Source organism: Hetaerina americana, unplaced genomic scaffold, assembly GCF_022747635.1.
Source record: "Hetaerina americana unplaced genomic scaffold, ioHetAmer1.1.p SCAF_35, whole genome shotgun sequence".
Classification (NCBI taxonomy): Eukaryota; Metazoa; Arthropoda; class Insecta; order Odonata; family Calopterygidae; genus Hetaerina; species Hetaerina americana.
The window spans coordinates 2,195,970-2,218,185 of record NW_027286930.1 but is presented as its reverse complement, the minus strand read 5'-3'; the positions used below and the strand labels follow the sequence as shown (position 1 = coordinate 2,218,185).

Genomic DNA, 22,216 nt, shown 5'->3' with positions numbered 1-22,216 from the left:
TGGGAAGGGGAGGAGAGGGAGTGTCACAATTTCTCTCCTTTTCTCATTGGCTACTGTACATATATCGCATGGCATTTGTTAAAATGGCAAAAGTACTTCGTGTTTTGAAGACACTGCGGAACCACTGGAAGAAGTCAACATTTGCATTCTTGGCAATTTCTTATGGCGTGAAATATGTGAAGGACCGAAATGAGTGTGTAATATTATAGTTGCTTCATTAATCTATACCATGTTGGCTGCGGTATTTTATTATATCTTATTACTTAATTCATGGATTTCTCTCTCCATGCCAGTACCTTTGAATTAATGCGATCGTACTGTGAAGAAGCTGCAAAATATGGTGAATTACCATTGCCCATCGGGGCAAAACCTCGGCATATCACTGTCATTTTAAATCCCGCTGCCAATAGAAGGTAAGTACTCCGCACCGTGACGCTTAGAGGTTTTCGGCATTTCCACCTTGTTCCCCCTTCATTAAATAATAAAGGATTGACGAAACTGGGCCTAACAACAGTCACAATTCTATCGTTGAGAGGTTTACTTTTTGTGTTAAGTGTATTTGATTGAGTCGCACCTGGCTAGTGATGTTATTTTAATAAATTTTAACAAAGACATTATTTTCCTTTCTTGTAATTGAAAGTAATACGAGGGTCGAGTAATAGGAAAATTAAGTTAAAACTCAGGGTAGTATAAATTTTGTAATTAATTCTTTAATATTTGTTCAGAATGACAAGTTAAACAGTATATTTAGTGTATCCAACACTAGTGCCGCTAATCGGTCCAGGCTCAATTTTGATGAGTTTTAATGAGCTTTGGAGCAAAGTTTTGCTTTTTATGGAGAATACTAGCTTCTCATCATATATACGAATGTTTACTCGTATTCATTTAAAGTAATTCACAAATCTGCCATCTGTAAAGATTTGGAACATCTCTTGACGATGTTGTTTACTTGTGTGTTCTTTCTACGCATTTCGGTTTTACTTTGTGGGAGCTATGCGTTAATAATCCCATTAACTCATCACAACTAATTCCAAATTTTTTACTCCCCATGTGAATGTTTTCCTGTTGTATTTTCAATGCTACATTGCTATTAGCAATGGTTGACTAATTAAAAAATTGGTAGATATTTCCTTTGAATAGTAGTGTGGTGAACGATGTGTGCGGGATAACATAGCACGAAGTAAGTAAAGAGTGGAAGAAGGTGAGAAAATACTGTTATTGTGAGATTACTGCAACAAAACTGTGGTATGGAGATGATTGAAGCACGATGTTGTTGGAGTGTACAAGATTGCTGGTTTTGGTTTTGAACTCATGTGATATGTTGCTAAAAAATACCTAATGTTTTTCTTATATTACACATTTCCATCCCTCCGCCAAACCTTCGTTTTCCTCCCTTTTCCTGCCCCCTCGTGACTCCAACCCTCTCTCTCTGTAATAACTATGAAAAATGATACACCTAGTGACTGTTAAACCAGTGAACCCACAATAATGGCATTTGATAAATTTGGTTTCAGAATTATGTATTGGACAATTTTATTTTTAGGAAAGCGGTGGATCTCTTTGACAAATACTGTGCTCCAATATTCCATCTGGCTGGAATCAGTGTAAGCATTGTTAAAACAGAAAATGCGGGACAAACAAAAGGCTATATGGAGGTCATTGATGATACCCAAGCAGTTGTGCTTGCTGGGGGCGATGGAACCCTTTCAGAGGTAACAGTTAATGCTAAATTTCAAAGAGGCAGGAACCCTGGTTTCAGAATTGAAAAGGTAATTGGTATTTTTCTTTTTAGGCAGTTACTGGAATGTTGAGAAGAGAAGATGCAGACCATGTAGCTGAAATTTTGCCGATTGGAATATTGCCATTGGGAAGAACTAACTCTGTGGCCAAAGCATTTTATTGTAGGGGTAAGAATGATAATAGCAAAGAAGCCATGATGAAGGCATCAATGGCAGTTGTGAAGGAGGTTGTAAGGCCAGTTGATGTTATGAAAATTAATGTAATGGAGGTAAGATTGTTAGCTTATATATCTTTTATGTCAAATGAAAATTTTGAAGGTAGAATGGAATATTTATTGAAAACCCTCTAAGGAATTTTAAGTATTTATAAGGGATAAATAAAATATCATAGATTCAAGTGTAACTGGAATTAGTGATATTAATACAATGCACAATTTCATTAACTGCTGGAGATAATAAATTAGGACATATTTCCTAGATATTACTGAAAACAGAATGAGGGTAATCCCAGAAGTACCAGACCCAATAAAGAAAACACAAAAATTTTGGAAAAAAAGTATTTATTTTTCAACAGAATCTCCTTTCAGGTATATGCACTTTTCCCAGCAAAGTTCAATAAGTTCGATACCCTTTTCATAATAAAAACTGTCTTGCTCAAAATAGGCATTCACTGCCGAAATCACTTCTTCGCGGTTGGAAAATCTTTGACCACCGAGCCATTTTTTCAAGTTTGCAAATAGAAAATAATTCGAGGGGCTAAATTTGGCAAATAGGGTGCATGAGGTAGCAATTCAAACTTGAATTCATGAATTTTGGCCATTGCAGTTACGGATTTGTGAGCTGGTGCATTGTCTTGATGAAACAGCACTTTCTTCTCTGGCAATTGCAGCCACTTTTGCTTGATTACTTCGCTCAAACGTTGCAATAAGTTCGCATAGTACTCGCCGATGATAGTTTTTCCTTTTTCAAGATAGTCAATGAAAATTATCCTACGTGCAACCCAAAAAATCGATGCCATGACCTTTTGTGCAGTTGAAACGGTCTTCGCATTCTTAGGAGACATTTCTCCTTTTTGAATCCATTGTTTTGATTGTTCTTATGTCTAGTCTATGTTCTTAGTAGTGATGCATTTGGTAACCAAGAGATATTGATCGTCTCACAAATTTTTTAGTACATATCTGTTTGATGCTCCTAATGAAATCCTTTTTTTAAGTCAAATAAGCTGACCCAATGTCATGAATATGTTTAATATGATATAAATTTGTCCATAGCTGGTCAAGTTCCTTGTAATAGAAAATATGAAGTTATAATTGGTTTTGCTTGTAGGTATATGGAATTAATAGCTGATGATCTAGCATCCTCCCATCACAAAATGGTAACCTGCTGATTATGACAGAAACATAATTTAACTCAGTGACAGATATGGGTAGGGACAGGGCAGACAGGGTTATAAATACATAATTTAGATGTGAATTAATATATTCATGTTAGAAATCAATCATAGGTACTCCCTTAAATGTCAGCCTCTCAATTCTCTCAGTATATTCTGTATTATGGTTTTCTTCCATTCTAAAGTCTTGAAGAAAACCATGCTGGTCATGTACCTGTATAAATAGCTAATGTTTCCCTTTTTGTGTCACCATTTCCATTCATCCGGTCCACCAAGTATGTGAGATCTTTATTGGCAAATGCCTTATTTGAATTGCTTGTACTAGCAATGGATTAATTTTCACCCTGCCTATAGACACCAACCCTGACATGGTGGAAGGTTTTGTATAATCTGATGACCCCTAGAGCTGTACTGGTAGGGTCACCGAGATAGGTCAAAAGTTAGGATCCAGATGGAAGGTAGTTCATGCAGCGCCTGTTCCTTAGTGAGGTGGTTGCCAAAGTGTCTGACCCCTGTGTGGCAGCCATTGAGTGGTGGTGCCACATTAAAAACACAATTGAGGGAGGCAGTGGGAAACCACCTATTTATTCCAAGAATTTAGGGATGGACACTGTAATGAAAATTAGTCCTGGCGACTGTGGAACTAGTCCAATCAGCTGTGCATTGTGCCTGGCAGCTTCCATGGTCATTATCTCACAAAATCCTTGCAAAGCAAAAGCAGCTGCACAGAAGGCGTGGAAAGTGACATAATTAGTTAGGGTAGCAATTGGAATGTTATGACAATGTTGAGGGCATGAAAATTAGAAAATACAAAGCAGGAGATGAAGAGAGGAAATATAGTTGTTTTAAGTCCATGCAATGTGAGGTGGAAGGATAGCAGGGATTACTGGGGTGATAGTTATGGAGCAATATACACCAGAGGGAAATAGAGCCAGTGAGGGGTGGAAATAATATTGAATAAAAAGGTAGGAGGAAGCATAGTAAACATAGAGCAAGCGGCTGATAGAATATTATTGGTAGAAGTCAAAATGGAACCAATGAACTTGGTTATTGTTCGGGTATACATACCATCAGGCAATTATAGGGAGGGAGAAGTCCATAGGGTATACAATTAATTAGAGGATATAATCACAGGTGTTCTTGGATGGTAACATTTGATAGTTATGGGGATTGAAATTGAACGGTAGGTGAAGGAAGAGATGGTAGTGTGGTGGGAGACTACGGTTTAGGAACGAGGAAAGACCGCAGGGAGAAAGCAACCGAGTTCTGCAGGAGACCGGGGTTAATCACCACGTTTGGTGTGTTGGTGTCACCAACAACTTGGTTTAGACACCAAAAAAGGCATAGGCATACATGGGAAATAGCAGGGAATCCAGAAAGGTATCAGCTAGACTATATTATGGTGAGGCGCAGATTTAGGAGCAGCATGATCAATTCAATTTAGTAGTTGCAAAGTGTAGCAGCTGATTCAAAAAGGTAAAACAGGGAAGACGTTTTAGGAAATGGAAAGTAGAAGCACTAACAAGAAATAAAAGGGAGGAGTATCAGCAGGCTATTGAGAAAATCACGAGGCCCATTGAAACCCATTTGTAGAAAAAGCTATCTTGCTGCATAGAAATGTGGGGAAAATTATCTCTTCCACATTGATGTTCCTTGTAGGGAGATCTAGCATTTTATAATAATGGGCTTGCAATAATGAAAGTAAACATTTTCTAGGTAATTAAATTGAGTAAACTTAACAATACCTGTTCAGGCTGAGCAATTGTTTTCAGTGAATTTCATGGAACATGTGCCATTTCTGATGTGCTTAATGCCATGTTTCTGGCTATATTTATCTCCATTTTTCAAATTTTTTACAGGAAGATGGTGAGGTAATAGGGAAGCCAGTGTTTTCTCCTGGTCGGTTAGACTGGGGTGCATTTCATGATGCCTATGCACGTCGTGACAAATATTGGTTTTGGGGTTCTCTGCGTTCCTATGCTTCGTATGTTTTCTCCTCATACAAAGACATTACATGGGAGTGTGATGGAGAACTGAAGTACGTGTTGCCCTGCAGTGGTTGCTCCAAATGCAAAGGAATCCCAAGGGGAAGCACAGAGAACAGTACCTCCAAAGACAGCAAAGGAAAGGACACAAGGTGGTGGCAGTCATTTATTCCGAGGAAACCAAAAACAAGTGAGGAAACTATGCTCAATCGTTACACTCTTCACATCCATTTGGCCATGTTGCAGGTGGATTATTATTTATCCAGACTTGATTATGATGTTTATGTTTCTGGCATGGGCTAAATGGGAATATATGTCATTGGTTGGCCAGAGTACATATCAAAGGTAAGCAATTACTCAATCTTCCAACCACTTAGCCAAAGAACACTAACAGCTTTCTGAGCATCGAGTGGAGCATAATTGGCTGTATTCCACATAATTAGGACAAGGCTGAAGTTAAATCAAATTGTTCAAATCCATGTTGTGGTTTAAAGCTCTCTGAGGAAAAGCTCCTACTTTCCTACTCGCAGAGGTTTCTCAAAGCATATTTAATTTTGTATAATAAATCTATAACCATTTATGTAGATGAGGTATATGAAGGATCATATCTAGTATTGATTTAACCACCAATAAATCGTACCGATAAGAACATACAAGGGTAATTCACAAAGTTCTCTGAATGGTTTAGAAACAGATGAAACCTTTCAAATTACTCTTGTATAGAGGGTTTTTGTGCTACCTTGAGTTGATGAACTTAATTGCTATCCCATCCAAATTTCATAATTCTTATTTTCATGTTCTGATTGAGCTAAAATTATTGAAAGCACATCATGCAGAAAGTAATTTCTCTAATAGATTACGAATTATTCACATTTCTTTAACATTATAGCTGTAAATATATAAATTTTTTTGGATATTTTTATTTAAAATAATGTTGAATGATTTCAGAGAGGCATCTATTGGTTAATTTCCCCTGCACAAACCAACAAAAGTTGGTACTTCGAAGTGTTTGTCTCATTCATTTTTCTTTTTGAACAACCTTTTGTTGGGGATTGAAGTTCCATTTAAGTAATAACTGTGTATACTCATATTAGCATCAACATTTATTAAATTAAGGTTTACATTTCATTCTATTTAAATCAGCAACAACTTACCTTTGATGTCATTACCCATGTTACCTGTGCATTTACTTTACATATCTAGATAGATGAATAGAGAAAATAAGAATAGGAGGAAACAATGAAAGAAGAGCAGATAAAATAAATGGTATTTTAATTCATTCGAAATTTTTTAATTCATACTTACTATTCTTCATCTTCATGTGGAGGTTTCTTGTTTTTGATAACTTATAAAGGCACTAAAAATGCTTACAATAATATTTCATGGATTGATTTCATTTAGAGGCATTTCTTCTTTTCTACAGATTTATTTGCACAAATGTGCCACAAGATGTCTAATTAAGGTGAAACTGATCACATTCGTGTAAATAAAGCTAGCAAAAAGTATTATGTCTCTCACTCCTTTGAATTAGATTGTAATAATGTACTTCTATCTCTTTTTAAAACTGATAAATATTTTGATTTTATTTCTGATCTGGGGTTTCATTCATTTCAATTTTGTAATGTAAAAATTGGGGCATCATATGTCATAATGAAGAAGACAATGCCTCCAAAAATTTCCTGTGGAAATAAAATTTTCCAGTGAATGTGGTAGCAGAATGTCTGTATTTTCTGGCAATAATAACCCCTGTGGAAGTTCTTTGTACTTAAGGAACCACATGATGTGAAAATGGTTTACTCAATGACATTTTTGGCAGAAACTCAACTAGTTTCTCAAAGGCAAGTTTCCACAAAGCCCATGTCAAAATCCCTAACAAAATCCCCAAAAACGCAAGTTAGGAAGTGCATAGTGAAGCACATGAAATTTTTAGTTGCTGAAATCAAATTAATAGGCGAGTTGGATCTATTAATGATATTTAATAAATTACTGGTTTCTTTTTAAGGCATACATAGTTTTCTAGGAATAAGATGATTATATGTGTGTAATCATGCCTAAGTTACTTGTAAGTGGCAACAATTGTTTAGCATGAAATGTGTGGGTTGGCTCCCTAACAGTTTGTTTCTACCTGTTTCTGCTGTATGTGAATATTCTCTCAGTTTTTTCGTTGTGAATTCCAACAAATCACTGGATAAAATGCTTCATAATGCAAGCATTAGTATAAAAATTGCATTTCTCTTGCGGACAGTTATTCATGATATGCTCAAGGGCGACCTATTCAAAGGATCTCTCATTGTGTTCCAGAAGGAAAAATATAGAGTACTTTGTATCGCATGCATCCACTTAGCGGAAGTTGCAGAATACATACTGTTAACTTAGAATGTGATTAAAAAGTGTTAGAGATTTGATACCCTCCTCCAGTTGTTATCAATTCCAAATTGTGACTGTAATGGGGGAAAGGTTGCCGGGTATTTGTATTGACTGGTTCCCCCACTCCATAAATCTGTATTAAGTGATAATTGTTAAGGTTAGTCATGCTTTCAATGTATCACATTCATTTACACTTATGGTAGATCCTGTGGAAAAACAATCATTCATAAAACTGAACTATTGCATTAAATTATAGGTATTTTACCAGCTAAGGTAGATAGACACAGCCTATACAGCAGTACAGCACTATATTTAGTTGCCCCTCTAAGCAAAACAACTTGGCATCTGACATGACAAGCTTCTCTTCAATTCTGCATACTTCCATCTTCCATTCATTCTATCCTATTCCTACCCCTTCCTAGCTTGCTTTAGTTAATCCCCTTGCCTCCCTCACCATGCTCCACCCTTCCTTGTTTGTTTTCCTTTCTATCCGCATCACAGATTCCTCTCAACACCCACATTTCAAAAGCCTCCAGTCTATTCTTATCATCCTGCTTCATAACTGCCCTAGTTTATGAACTCCTATTTGTGTATTCAATTTAGCATTCCTCTTACTTGAAAGTTGCAAAGCCTTTGATTTTTTACATTGATTCTCCTCCCATACCTATGTTATCAACTTTTCAATGCTTACAACCCCTTGATTGACTGGAAAACTAAAGATTGATCAGTAATGGAAAGGTTTATGGTAACCCACTATAGCGTACACACATGAATTCCACACCAACTTCAAATACATAGTTGTTCCTTCAGACATTTTGTAGTACTGGTTCAATCATATTCTAATCATGCTTGTGGTTTGTACAAATATTCAATCACGATCAAAAAGTTGAAATGTTACATTTATGACTTATTTCCTCAATAGTCAAACTCCTGTCCTGTGGATAAATAATCTTTTAATTACAGGAAAGTGATGTTAACCCTATGTTTAAGACTTTCAAATGGCGGATAAGGTAATTTTTGTATGCATTGCTGCTGATTTCAATCATGAATGTAACATTACTATTTCAATGTTCTCAGTGTACCAATTTGAATATTTGAACTGAGGCAAAATGTGATACTCGAACCTTGATATTCTGGATTGAAGATTTGGATTACCATTCTTATGTGATATGAGTAATTTGCATTCGTGATTATGATATTCAGGATGGCAAATTTTGGGTCTGAACATATTCTGAGAGGAAAAGCAATATTGCAGACAGTAAGCAATGCTCTAGCTTGAAAGGTTGGTGCTTCAGACTAAATTTGTCAAATTTAAATGAAAATGGTAAATGTTTTTGAATTGTTGTAAATGAGCCATGCACTCCATTGAAAAAGTATATTTTTGGTTTCTTCCAGTATTTGGATACAGTCACCACAATAAATATTTTCCTGGAGTAGGATTCACGATATAGAAGATTCCACGCTTGCACAAATCAAATAAAAACATTAATAGTGAATTTAGCAAAACCTCTCTACAATTGGTCGGTTGAAATAAATTGGAAGGGGACCATTTTCATTTACAGTAGGGAATAATCCATTATTATAAGTTCATTATGATTATTTCAAAAAATACAAAATAAAAAAGTTTACATTTTTATGGGACAGAAGTGCAGCAGGTGCTAGAGTCATAAAAATTGAATGAATCACAACAAGCATGAAGCCTATTACAGGGTGCAGCAACATAACTTTCTTTTTTATAAATCAAAACCCCTTTAAAAAAGAAAGTCATGTTGCTGCACCCTGCAGTTTCACTTATTGCTGCCTGAGAGTATGTGTGGACAGATTAAAGGATTGTTTATTCAGAATATAGGGCCCGATGCACTTAATGCTGAAATTGCAGAAATGGAAATCTGGTCAGCATAATGAACCATTGTAATTTTTTTATTTGAAGATTAAGGCAGTGGTGAACTTCTTGGTATTTAAAGATATGTGAAAATATTTGGATTATTGCATGGCAAATGCTAGATAGAATCTTTTCAAAATTTACATGCATGTATAACACGATTGTTAAGTCTCACAACATAAGGTTAACTCTAGAAACTCTTCTAGTGTGAACTTTTTTTCTTGCAAAAGTTACTTTATTCTCCAACATACACGTAATGTAAGCCTCTGGGTGATGTATGGCAGGAGGTAATAATAGCAATTGTTAGGATTAAGAAATGGTATTAATTCAATAAGGAGAAGAGAAGAAGTTTTTACTTGAACAAATAATTATGCTAGTGAAGAATTACACTGTTTCTCATAATGCATATTAAACACATTCCTACTAAGCTCTACATTCTTGAATGGGTTGTTGAGTATACAAATACGGTGGAAGAATAAAATCATGGTCATGAGAAAAATAATTAACAAGAAGTTCACACGTGAAGATTGGCATGAGCAATACCAATTCCCACTGAAATGCCTAATGCTTAAGCAGCCACAATTCAATGTCTGGTTATATGGTTTTGACTTGCAATATTGGTGCACACTAAATGTATTTGTTGTTTTTGTAGAGAATGACTAGAGGGAGTGAACCGAACTGCTTCCACTCTCAATGTTTCCACTTCACAATGCAGTCTATGTTATGTAGAAAATGAGTCACAAGTGTATTTTTCCTTTATTAGTTTATATGCACTACTTCTGCCATTGATATTTTCTGAGATTTAATTTCAATGTAATTTATTTAACACATTCCTCTATTTTCCATTTGTGTAGTTTAGTAACTCTAGCCCTGTCATCTCAAGTTGAACTTCGGAAGGTTAATTTATCCTTGCATCTACCATCAGTATATCATATTTTAATCAAAATAACTTAATTTCATGCTATATTTTTTGTCACTCTTGTGTATGCAATATTAAGTGGTTGTTTGGATTAGAATGGCAAATTTAAATTGACTGGTGTGCCGAGTAACTATCCATAATTCTCAAAGGAATTACATATTCTTCTCCAAGAAGTATCATTTCAGCCATATGCAATGCCAATTTATACTTTTTGTGAAATAATATTACAGTACACCAAAGTGAGTTTGGGACATATATGGTATGCTAATATTGAAGTTACGCATAACTCCATTTCATAATTGTCTCAATCATAACACCGAGTGATGATCTTGTTTATTTCAGTGCCAGCAGTTGATTACAGTGCTGTAAGTAATCCTGATTGTGGAAAGTGGCATTCAAAATCTTGTAGTACAGTTGATTTTTCAGTAGTTACCAGGAATCTTGGTGGTGATAGCAAAGTTGCTGCACCTCATCTTGAAGTTAAAACAGGTAATCAACCACAATCTAATTTAACCGGTGCAACTAAAGGTTTCTCATGTTATATTAGTTCTTGATCCATTTTAAGAATGAATTTAACATTTCAGGTCCTCAGAAAATTGGGATGCTTGACTTTATATCTGAAGGCTGGAATAAAGAGAATGATAAGGAATCTCTTCCTGTTGAAAGTTTCTGCGCTAGCGAGTTGGAGATAAAGCCAAGCCCAAAGCATAAGGTAAATATCAGCTCAAAGCTTACCCAATCAATGCTTTTTCCTAATAGTCAGCACAAAAATGAAATATACTAAGAGTTTGATGATTTATATAGAGAAAACATTGAGGCCAATTTCAAAACAAATCTCATCACCTTTGTTTTATTCCCCGTATTTCGTTAGCAAAGTCATTTAAATAAAAATTTGAATACTTGCACTGCTGATAGGTAGGATAAGTTCCTATAAAATGAACTGGGTACGATAGGAACCAGAAACTGATACTGCCGATTTGAACTTGGTGTGGATATGAAGAACATTCAATCATCGTTAGGTATCATCTACAATGAAGGGAAAAAATGCCTTTGAAATTTAACAACAGTTCATTATGTAAAGTAAATGTACATTCAGTAGTAATTTTACAGAAGAATAGGAAATGTTAAAATTTTAGACTGGCTGAGGTTATGAAGTAATTAAAATTAGGTATCAAGACAAACAATTACAAAAGTATTCATTTTTGTCCTCCAATATGGCAATTTTCTAATATTAATAAAATTAATTCACTCTGGGGATATACAGAATATGAGGTAAAAGTAAATGTGATTCATTTTGAAATTGATTATTGTTTTCTTGATATAAAGCATGCAATTAGAGTGTATTTATTTTCTGTACATTCATCTTCATGCTGTAACGAAATGTGAAGTACAAGGTCATGCAATGTCACAGAGGTTGAGGATACCTGCAAGCAAAAATCTCATTCTTTTAACTAAACACCAAGCTTATACTGCTACAATATATGAAACTAATATACTTTCTAGGTTAATGTGTTAGAAATAGCCTTTGCACACTGCAAAAAATTCAGCCAATAAATAAAGTTAAATAGCAAACTGCTATATGCATAAATATTTATGTTATCATCTCTCCTTGTGAATGTATGCATGGATTATTGATGATTGTGACTATTTTGGTTCAGGGAATTTTGCTTGTTTGTATAACTAATTTAACTGTTTGTACAGATTAAACTTAGGTTTGGCGATAAAATATATGCATGATTTTTTAAAAATAATTCAGGAGTGAGATCTTAATGGAAGGAATCTGGTGTTTCTAATTTAGTGGTTGTTTAGATTTTTTTCATTATTTATACCTATGTACTTTGGAATGATTTGAATTAAACTTTGCAGGAATGCCGGTATCATATTAACTGAATAATAAAACAAATTGATTTAAACATTTATTTACTCTCTTGCAACTTTTCACACTTGGTTATTATATCATGTTAATGCTAAATATCTACAAAAAACATTCAGATATCTCCTGATTATCCACTCTATACAATATCCAGCCCTTAGGTTTTATTTTTATCTCTTCGAAGAGTTAATAAATAAGTGTATGCTTTGAGCAAAATGTAGGTAATGATTAGTGAAAATACCAAGTGCATTTGAATATTTAAAGCATGTTGGACAAATTAAAAAAATTGTTACCCTTTAAGTTCATATTATATTAGATGATTTTGTTTATGGAAATTTTTTTACTAATTTTAGTTTTTGATTAAAGCATAGTTATTTCATTTTGAAGAAGTATTGAAATTAGTTTCTAGGGACTAAGGTTAAATATGCCAAGAATGCAACTATTGGCTCTACTAATCTGGTAATTCTGGGTTGTTTGAGAAACTTCCCAAGAAGAATTAAACAATGTGCCAATAAAAGGGGTAGTCTTAAAAGTGATTTTAAGTAAATGTTGTGGATATTCAGGAGTAATTTTGCTGTTATATTGTATGCAACAGTTAATTTCTTAAATGGGTCTTTTCATGCAAGCTTTAATGGGGAAATTTATCTTGACTATGAAAAACCAAACTTTTCACCAAAATTATTACAATATTAATTGTTATGAATGAGTGTAACTCAAATAATCATTTCCTTCACTACATGTCAGTTACCATATGCAAATAAATTATTACAAAAATGCTTATTACTACCTGGTTTTCTTCTTCCACAGGAACCTGAGCAGTGGTTATATATCGACAAAGAAAACTTTGATGTGAGACCTATTCACATTGCTTTGATACCAAATAAAGTGAAGATGTTTTGCACATCATAAGCAACATAAATGCGGTAGACTTATATAAAATTGTAAATATTAATAAATATCAGTCACTTTTTGGGCAGGACGTCAACATGGCATTGTAAAATGCAACATATGGCACATAATAATAACCAAGTTTGGTTTCACTTATCAAAAGTTTGACATAATTCACTTGAAATGAGAGGAGGAAGGAAGAGAATGATCACTGTTCATAAATCTGTCCGAGGAGATGAGAGGGATGGACCTTTGCGTATATCTTTTCTCTTCTTCTTTTTACTTGTTTTTATTTCTACATGGGATGAGGTTTGCTTCTCTAATTTTGCATCCTTTCTGTAAGGGTTCACATATGATGGATCCCTGTCCGTGATGTTTAATTCTTGAGCAACCTGCAAATAAATTTGTTTATGTCAAAAAACTGTATTATGTCATTATTATTCTTGATCATACAATTTCTTACCAAATTAATCATCTTCACTGTCTTTGGATCCATCAACATAGTCTCATTACAAAAGCCTATGCTCCATCTAAACATAACTGTCCATTCATAGTTATAAGCAAGGATTGCATGGGTGATATCTGGCAGGTGAAGCAAGACATCACCTAAAAGGGCTGTATTTTCTAAGATGTTAGATAGTGCTGTAAAATAGAATAAAATGTAACAGGTAACACTTAAGGCACAAAATATTACAATAAAAATTTATGCCATAGCTTATGCTAAAACCTGTCAAGTTCATTGCCGACAAATGTGACAAAGAAAATAAAGACATGATATCACATACAGAAAAAAGCAAGAATAAATAGATTTCTTTATACATTTTTCCAAGTTTTATAGCTTCTGGATTCACAATATATAGCTATTTTTACTAATTATTTTATCAGGTACTAAGTAGAAGACATGAGAAAATAAAAACCCATGGGGAAATGGGCTTTGCTATTTATCTATTAGAGGGGGCGACCAACAGCTAAGGTCATTAGCATCTATAGGGAAGAAGTATTGAGATAGCCACGGAATACAGATAGGGTGAATTAAGACCCAGGATTAGCCTACATTTAACAATAGGTGCCAATGGGTTTACAGTTGAACCTCCCATCCTTGCAGATAGTGTACTCTTAAAGTGCTCTCCACACACCACTCCAAATAGGGATCTGGATACTGCTGAAAAATCATACAACCTACAGGATTTGAGCCAAGGCCTTTGGGTGGGAAGAAAGTCCATGGGGGATATGCAGATTGCAGACCCCAAACAATGAGGTGACGTAGTTAATTCCTAGTTATGTATTACTGTACATTTTTATAGATTAAAATGGAGACTATACACCAAATATCAAGCGTTAATATTGCAGACACTGTTTTAATGTGCCTCACAGTTTTAATAATCTTATATCTTCGCCAATGGCCATAGTATCAGGAAATAATCTTTGGTTACGATTATTATGGAATTAATGTCATGTAAATAAGAAAAAGAAGGGAACCAACCACACTTCTAATATGTATGTCAGAATCTACTTTCCTTAAATTGGAACATTCTATTAGTCATTACTTTTTCATGACACTCAAAGAGAAAATTGAAACCCAAAATACTAATACTTATAAGTTAACACCTCATCGAGGGTATAAGACTCTTCAACTAAAATAAATTTTTTTTTAAAGTTTTTCTTGTACATTCTGAAATCTGCAATATATATCCTTAGGTAGTTGGTCTAGAGAATTCTTCCAGATCAGAATACAGTAAGAAAAAATTAGAATTTTGGATGTTTTGTAATGTCCTGGTTCCAAAGCTACATGACACTATCACGGAAACAGTACAGGAATTTTAAACGCTAAAATATAATCCTGCACTTACCAGGTCTCCTATGCACTAAGAAAGATTGGCATTGCATTTACCTATTCAATGCAATGCATGGTATGTATTTAATGCAATACATTTACCCATAGCCTAAAAATATCAACTTAATGACATATTCTAATTCAGCATGGAAAAATTTACTATGCTGTGGATGAATACAAACGTGATAAGTGAGTTTAAGCCCCAATGTACCTTGCATACAATCCCTGTAGAACCACTAGTATTTATGCTTGGAGTTTTCCAGCACAATTTTACTTATAGAAAAATAAAATTACATATGACTTTATGTACATCATAAGTACTCCTATGCAAGTGTTTGGTTTGGTTTCATTTCCATAATGCTGAACATGGACTAAGCGGTGGGGGTTTGCAGTTCCCTTTCTCCACTTCTTTGAAGATGTTTTAATTGCAAGTAGAGATGAAAATCCAATAATGAGCAATACATGCACAATGAAGTCTAGGAGAAATGGCACACATTTCATTACTGACTAATCTCTGGTAGTTATAAAGGAATTTATGAATCAAATGATAATTATATTATTCGTAACAGTGAACTTGATATTACTGGGGGCATATGAGGTATCAAATGCATGTCATCATTCCATCTATGATGACAGTAAAAATCACACACCAAGCCTCGCTAAGCCATTGCTAAGCTAAGAATGTACAAGGTCTATTCAAAAAGTATTACAAATTTTGAATTTTTGCGGGTTACATATATTTGATTTTTTTGTGGCGTTATATTGGTACTTATTCCGAAAAGTTCAGCCTTTTTGAATGTTCAGTTAACTGTTGACAGCCGTTTTGCTTGGATGTGTTTTGGCTTGTCTTCCATTTTCGCCTTTTCCAAAAAATTGATCAAAGAACCTGTATCAAATTTTGTGTGAAAAACGAAATTAAGTGCGCGGACGCATTCAGAATGTTGGCTGGCATATGGAGAAGCTACCTAGAACTAGAGCAACGTTTATCATTGGGGAAAAATGTTCTCAGAGGGCTGAGAAGACATGAGCGACGAAGAGTGTTCCAGATGCCCGAGCACGTCAACAACAAACGAAAACATTGATGAAGTGAAGAAAATAGTATTGGCCAATCGTCGAATCACCATTAGAGAAGTTGCTGACTACCTAAACATATCGATTGGCTCATGCCATTCGATATTCATCAGTGATTTGGACATGACATGGGTCGCCGCAGAATTCGTACCAAAATTACTCAATTTCAACCTAAAACAGCAACAAATTAACATGGCTAATGAGGTGTTGGACTCGGTCCGTGACGACCAAAATTTGCTCCAGAGGGTCATAACTGGTGATGAATCATGGGTTTATGGTTATGACATAGAAACTAAAGGTCACTCATCTTAATGAAAGCTAGAGCATGAGTCAAGACCGAAACAAGTTCGGTCGAATGTGAAAGTTTAGCTTACAGTTTTCTGAGATAGCAGGGGCGTGGTACATCATGAGTTCTTGCCATAGGGTGGAATGGTAAATAAGGAATATTACCTGCAAGTTATGTGCAATTTGTACGAAGCAATCCGACACAAACGCCCAGATTTGTGGAAGACCAGAAATTAGCTTTTACACCATGACAACGTCCCTGCTCACACATCGTTACTTATTCGTGAATTTTTGGCCAATAACAATACACTAATGATGCTGCAGCCACCATATTCCCCAGATCTGGCCCACAGCGACTTTTCCTAGCTCCAGAAACTGAAGAGGCCTATGAAAGGACGACGCTACGCTATGATTGACGAGACAAAGACTGCATTGAAGGAGGAGCTGAACAAGATAACAAAAAATGATTTTTTGAAGTGCTTCAAGGATTGGAAAAATTTTGGCACAAGGGTATAATATCTAATGGGGATTACTTTGAAGGGGTTAAAATAGATATTCATGAATAAATAAAAATTTTTTGAAAAACATGTCTCGATACTTTTGGAACAGACCTCTTGTATAGATATTGTATAAAAAACCAAGTTTTATAGAAGGTGACATATTGTCATAAGCTGGCATCAAAATCATCATGTGCAAAGTGTGATCAAAAACAGACCGGACCGATTTTATTCTGCTCAAACTCTTCAACAGATCTAAACAAGACAGTGCGCCATCTAGCGACACATCTGCCAACTAAAATGAGAGGTGTTGAGTTTGGTTACATCATGTCGTTACGCAGCACCAGTGGCACGTGTCTTAACCTGTTTGTCATCTCGTGCAATGGCAGCAATGAAGAAGCTGAAGGAACAGCATGTGCGCATGAAATTTTGTTTCAAACTTGTCAAAAGTGTTACGGAGACATTTGGAATGATTCAGCAAGCCTTTGTTAATGAAGCTATGAGTCGGAGCCAGTATTTTGAGTGGTACATTCGTTTTAAATCGGGCAGAACTTTGACAGATAAACATTCACAAACGAAGACCTTCTACTTCGACAGACCCCAACCATGTCAAATTGGTGAATGATTTCGTATGGGCAAATTGCCATTTAACTGTTAGGGAGATAGCCAAGGAAGTGAACATTAGTTTCGGATCCTGTCAGAAAATTTTGACAGACATTTTGGGCATGATGCACGTCGCATCAAAATTTGTCCCGTGGGTGCTGACTGATGAGCAGAGACAAAAACATGTGGACATTTGTCAGGAACTCCTGGATCAAGCCAATGTCGACCCAGAGTTTCTTAACACCATCGTAACCAGTGACGAAACCTGGGTTTACAGTTATGATGTTGAGACAAAGGCCCAGTCTTCTCAGTGGAAAGGTCCTCATTCTCCGCGACCAAAGAAAGCTCGCATGCCCCGGCCCAACGTGAAGATCATGCGGGTGTGTTTCTACGATTGGCAAGGGCTGATTCATTACGAATACATCCCTCAAGGTCAAACCGTCAACAAAGATTTCTACTTAAAGGCTATGAAGAGGCTGAGGGTCGCAGCGAGCCAAAAGAGGCTGGACATGTGTATAAAATATGTATGGCATTTCTACCATGATAACACAATGGCTCACACGGCGCTGATCATGAAAGTTTTTCGCCAGAACCAGAACTTTTGTTATCCCACAGCCAGCCTACTCTCCAGACGTGGCTCCATCAGACTTTTTTTTGTTTCCTAAGTTAAAATCAACCTTGAAAGGGTTGCCGATTCAACTCTATTGTGGACATTAAAACTAATTGTACGGCGGACCAGAAGAGGATCCCCAAGGCAGCTCACCAGGCAGGGTTCGAGAGCTGGAACAAACATTGGCAAAGGTGTGTCGTCAGGCAAGGCATGTATATTGAGGGCGATAAGTTCGATTAAGCTGTATCCATCGAACTAAACAAATTATAAAATCAGTCCTATCTTTTTTTGATCACACCTTGTATTCTATATTCTGCACTAAAGCAATACACAAGAAAATTTATAAAACAATAAGATGAAACCTTTGGTTTCAGACTAGTTGAACACCGAGAGGCAAATCTGAATCGGATAGACCATGCAAATTCCCATTTTTCATGTAAACTTACATGCATGAGCACACTTGGTCTAGAGTAAGTCCTTCAACTTGGCTATCTCATTTTTAGCTTTGGGGCATCACCCTTCAAAAATAAGACAGAAGTGTCCAAACTGTGTAGGTGATCTGCCCTCTTTCACAACTGAACAAAAAGCAGTCTCATGCTCTTTCTGAAGAGGCATTTGCTGTTGAACACAAGCCATACTGTACTTAAAAGCCTTACTATTATGGAAACAATCTAATATTTCCAGCCCTTCACCATCCTTAACTTTGAGGGAGATATAACCAGTCCACATATGGCATAGGAAGATAATTACTTTTTCGTAGTGGCCATTATTTCCTCATTCCCTTTTAAGGCTAAGTGAACAATGTTAGGCCCCTAGACACAGATGAAGGGAAAGAGTCATGAACACATTCACAGTGAAGCTGTCTACAGTTGTTTCAGCATCCAAGCCGGCAGATGAAATGCAATCTTGTAGGGAGTGAGGTTTTCGTGTTCTTCTGCACTGCTGTGGTTAGTGTCCTGGTGTAACCATGCAGGCTTTGCTGTTAATGACAGATTTATCTCAAGCACACAGTGTGTCCTCACCATATATACCCCTATAATCATGTGCATCCCTATATTCAAACTTGCTGATTAACAAGGGTGAAGGATAATGAACCTTGGAATAGAGGTGTTTTAATTATTTCCAGTCCCAACTCCTGAGTGTTGATCCAAATACCAGTCAATTTGAAGGGCATCATAACTTTTCTGGGCCCTAGTGAAGCGAATTGCCAGGTGACTTCCAATATTCAGGCATTCAAAATTGGTTGGCCAAAGCCATACCAGATACAACATGTGAGAGGCTTGTGGCCTACCTTTATGCTTCTCCTATCTTTGTTAACTACCCAAAATATATCCTGAAATTCACTCCACTAGTTGCAATTACCTTTAGTTCAATAAAAATTGGATAGAGCATGTGAATGCTCTTATGACACATGAACTATGGTAAAAATGGTGTAGAGTCAACGACTAACTTCATTGTACTGGTTTATTTAGAAAACTGTGACAGGCCAAGTTACAGGGTGTAACAACCTAAGAAAACCAAAAAGGGTATAAAGAAAGAAACTTTTTAATGCAGAAAAAATGAATGACTTTAAGGCAAAGCTGTTAGATACTTATGAGATGACTGATTTAGGTGTAGCCAAGTAGGTTTTAGGCAAGAGCAATCACAGAGATGAGATTGCCATTAATGTAGACAAAAAGGCTTATGTTGAGGAAATTTTGAAAACTGGTAGCTTGGCATATGGTAAAGTAGGAAGTAAACTAATGGAAATGGGCTCAAAATTTAATAAGATAACGTGACTAAGTAATGCTTCCTAATCAAGAGTGCATTGCCTCATCAATGTACCTAGCTGTATGTACTAGGGCAGAGATATATAAGCCATGCAGCTAGCTGGTTCAGCCAACTTTACCGGAACTTTAGTTTGGGGCATTGTAATTTAGCCAAAAGTGTATTCACAGGGTAGTTCTGATCTTGGTCCGTACTATCACATAAATGGAAAGTGAATAATTGGCCACATACATGTTGATTAGGCAAATAATTTTGATTGAAAATCATATATAGAATGTGTTTTCTTAAGTGGAGCTGCCATGTCTTGGGGAAGGCAAAAGCAGCATATAGTTGCCTTGTCCACACTAACTCAGAATATTATGACACTTGTAGAGGCTTAAAAGGAAACCCCATTCTTACAAATTTATAAAAGGAAATTTTAGAAGTTGATAGCTGCATTGCAATCTAAAATGATAATACTTTTGTACAAAAACTGTGTGAAAGTCAAATGGTTCAACAAAGGTGTAAATATATTGACAGTAGAAATCATTTAATGAGAGATGCTATTTTAAACATGCAACTTGATGTAAGGTATCTTTTTACAGAAGATATGGTGGAAGATGATTAATACACAGTTGTTCCAAAGACTAAGATGATTAAATGGGTAAAATTATTAGTAATGCAATAAAAGTCTAATATTGACAATATTGCTAAGTGCACCCATACACTGTTTCCATTTGCAAAAGATTGTACCGATTATATGAATGTGTTGTGATTAAGATGAAGTGTTATGAATGTAATTATCAGTGACAGACATTGCAAGCTTGCCACTTCACTTCATCAAGCCTAAAATATGTATTTAAATGACCACTTTCTATTTCTTCCTTAATGTTTCACTTCTTCCCTGCACAAACTCAATAACTACAGCTGTCAGCGACTTCATTTAAAAAGATGAAATGTCCAATTATCTTATTCCTCTAGTTTTCGGAATAATTTTTAAGAGGGGTGAATAATTTTAGTTGATATTTAATTTGAAAGTATCATGACCAGGTAGGCAAAAGGAGATTTCGTTTGAAGCACTGAAAACTTATCAAATATCTAATTATATAAATCCAAATGCAAGCATGAAAAATGGACAATATAATACTCACCATCTCTGACATTTTCATCTTTAGGAAACTGTGCACCTGGAATGTATCCTGAGCTCTCTAATGTCACTCTACTGGACTCTATTACCTTATTAAAAAAGTAAAAAAACAAATGTAATCCAAGATAAACTTGAAGCATGCTACACCAGGTAAAAACATTTTTCACAAACATTATAAACTTTCTCTGCAATCATTATGACCATCTTGTATTGTTTTTCATATTCTGGTAACTCCAATAAGCTCTTTACTGCTTCCAGTTGCTCAACCCTTCTTCTCCTGTATAGCCGCTGGACTGCAGTAATATTAAACACAAGAAAGATATGAAGGAAGGCAATTTCACATATCATAAATAAAAATAAAAAAATCTTTGTTTTTTCATCAAAATGCAGATTTGCATTTCAGAAGTGCACATTAAAATGTGACTTGCATTCAGAAACGTTGCAGATGGTTAAGTGTGGATGAAAGAGACTAAAAACTGAAAAGTTAAAGTACCCAATATTAATCATGCTATTTGCTACTGATATTACATAGGAAGCCCAAGAAGCTGAAGCGTGTGATGCAATTAAACCAAATTATATAGGAATTGGCCTGTATTAAATTAAGACTCTAAGATGACGAACCTCGCAAGTATGTACTTAACTGCGAATTAATGGCATTGTATGCTACTATTGAAATATTTTTAAAGAATAATCAGAAAAACAACTAGCATAAGTGTCAAATAAACACAGTGCAGTGTGAAAGGCTACAGTCAACAGAGAAGAAGACGTGACAACACATGAAAAAGTATGATCACAGCGTAATGTCAACTTGAGTGCCTACCCATGATAACTGCAGATGTGGAGGGTAGTTGTGGTGTAGGTAATGCTTTCCTATATTGAAGCACCGATGTCTGCGATCGTGAATTTTATACAATAATAAACATGAATTAAATACCATTGTAATTATGGGCCGAAAATCCTTGTAAAAACCATTATTTTAAATGTGGAATGATTTCAACAAACAACTGAAGTATACACCATGTTTCTATTATGACTAGAAAGTTCATACGTTATCTTGCATGAAATTCAAATGGAATCACAGAAGAAATTAAAAATGAAAGTGCCACTTCATAAGCATGCGTGCAGGCTTACATATTGTTTGCGCTCGATCCGCTTCCAGAGTGGAATTTAATTCCTGATTTTGTTGTTTATCTTCAGCAGAAGCTGAATACCAAACAGCCAGAGGGATGAACAGAGCACACAGCATATTTCGCATCTGTATAATGTAACATTAACGAACAGGAGCCGGAAAGTGTCAACTGAATGAGATAAATTCTCCATAAACTACATCAGTTCGCACGAATTGATGGGATCGGGTGGGAATACGGAACGCGCAAGTGT

At 35.6% G+C, this 22,216-nt stretch overlaps 2 protein-coding genes across 3 annotated transcripts; one reads left to right on the top strand and one right to left on the bottom strand.

The window, feature by feature from the left end:
• Positions 1 to 83: 83 nt before the first annotated feature.
• Mulk (acylglycerol kinase-like protein Mulk) lies at positions 84 to 13,076 on the top strand. Its single transcript, XM_071589246.1, has 8 exons — positions 84 to 193; positions 294 to 413; positions 1,544 to 1,712; positions 1,793 to 2,008; positions 4,989 to 5,304; positions 10,625 to 10,771; positions 10,867 to 10,994; positions 12,963 to 13,076. Exons 1-8 carry the CDS (start codon positions 84 to 86, stop codon positions 13,062 to 13,064), a joined length of 1,308 nt encoding a protein of 435 aa, XP_071445347.1. The 3' UTR covers positions 13,065 to 13,076.
• A 182-nt stretch (positions 13,077 to 13,258) lies between these two features.
• On the bottom strand, positions 13,259 to 22,193 carry LOC139691432 (coiled-coil domain-containing protein 134-like). Of its 2 annotated transcripts, XM_071589248.1 has the most exons (6): positions 21,968 to 22,193; positions 21,657 to 21,726; positions 21,008 to 21,129; positions 20,841 to 20,925; positions 13,507 to 13,685; positions 13,259 to 13,435 (listed from the first exon to the last, which is right to left on the bottom strand). In XM_071589248.1, exons 2-6 carry the CDS (start codon positions 21,658 to 21,660, stop codon positions 13,259 to 13,261), a joined length of 567 nt encoding a protein of 188 aa, XP_071445349.1. In that variant the 5' UTR covers positions 21,661 to 21,726; positions 21,968 to 22,193. The 2 variants fall into 2 exon arrangements, with proteins under 2 accessions (XP_071445349.1, XP_071445348.1); XM_071589247.1 differs by lacking the exon at positions 21,657 to 21,726.
• Between the last annotated feature and the right edge of the window lie 23 nt (positions 22,194 to 22,216).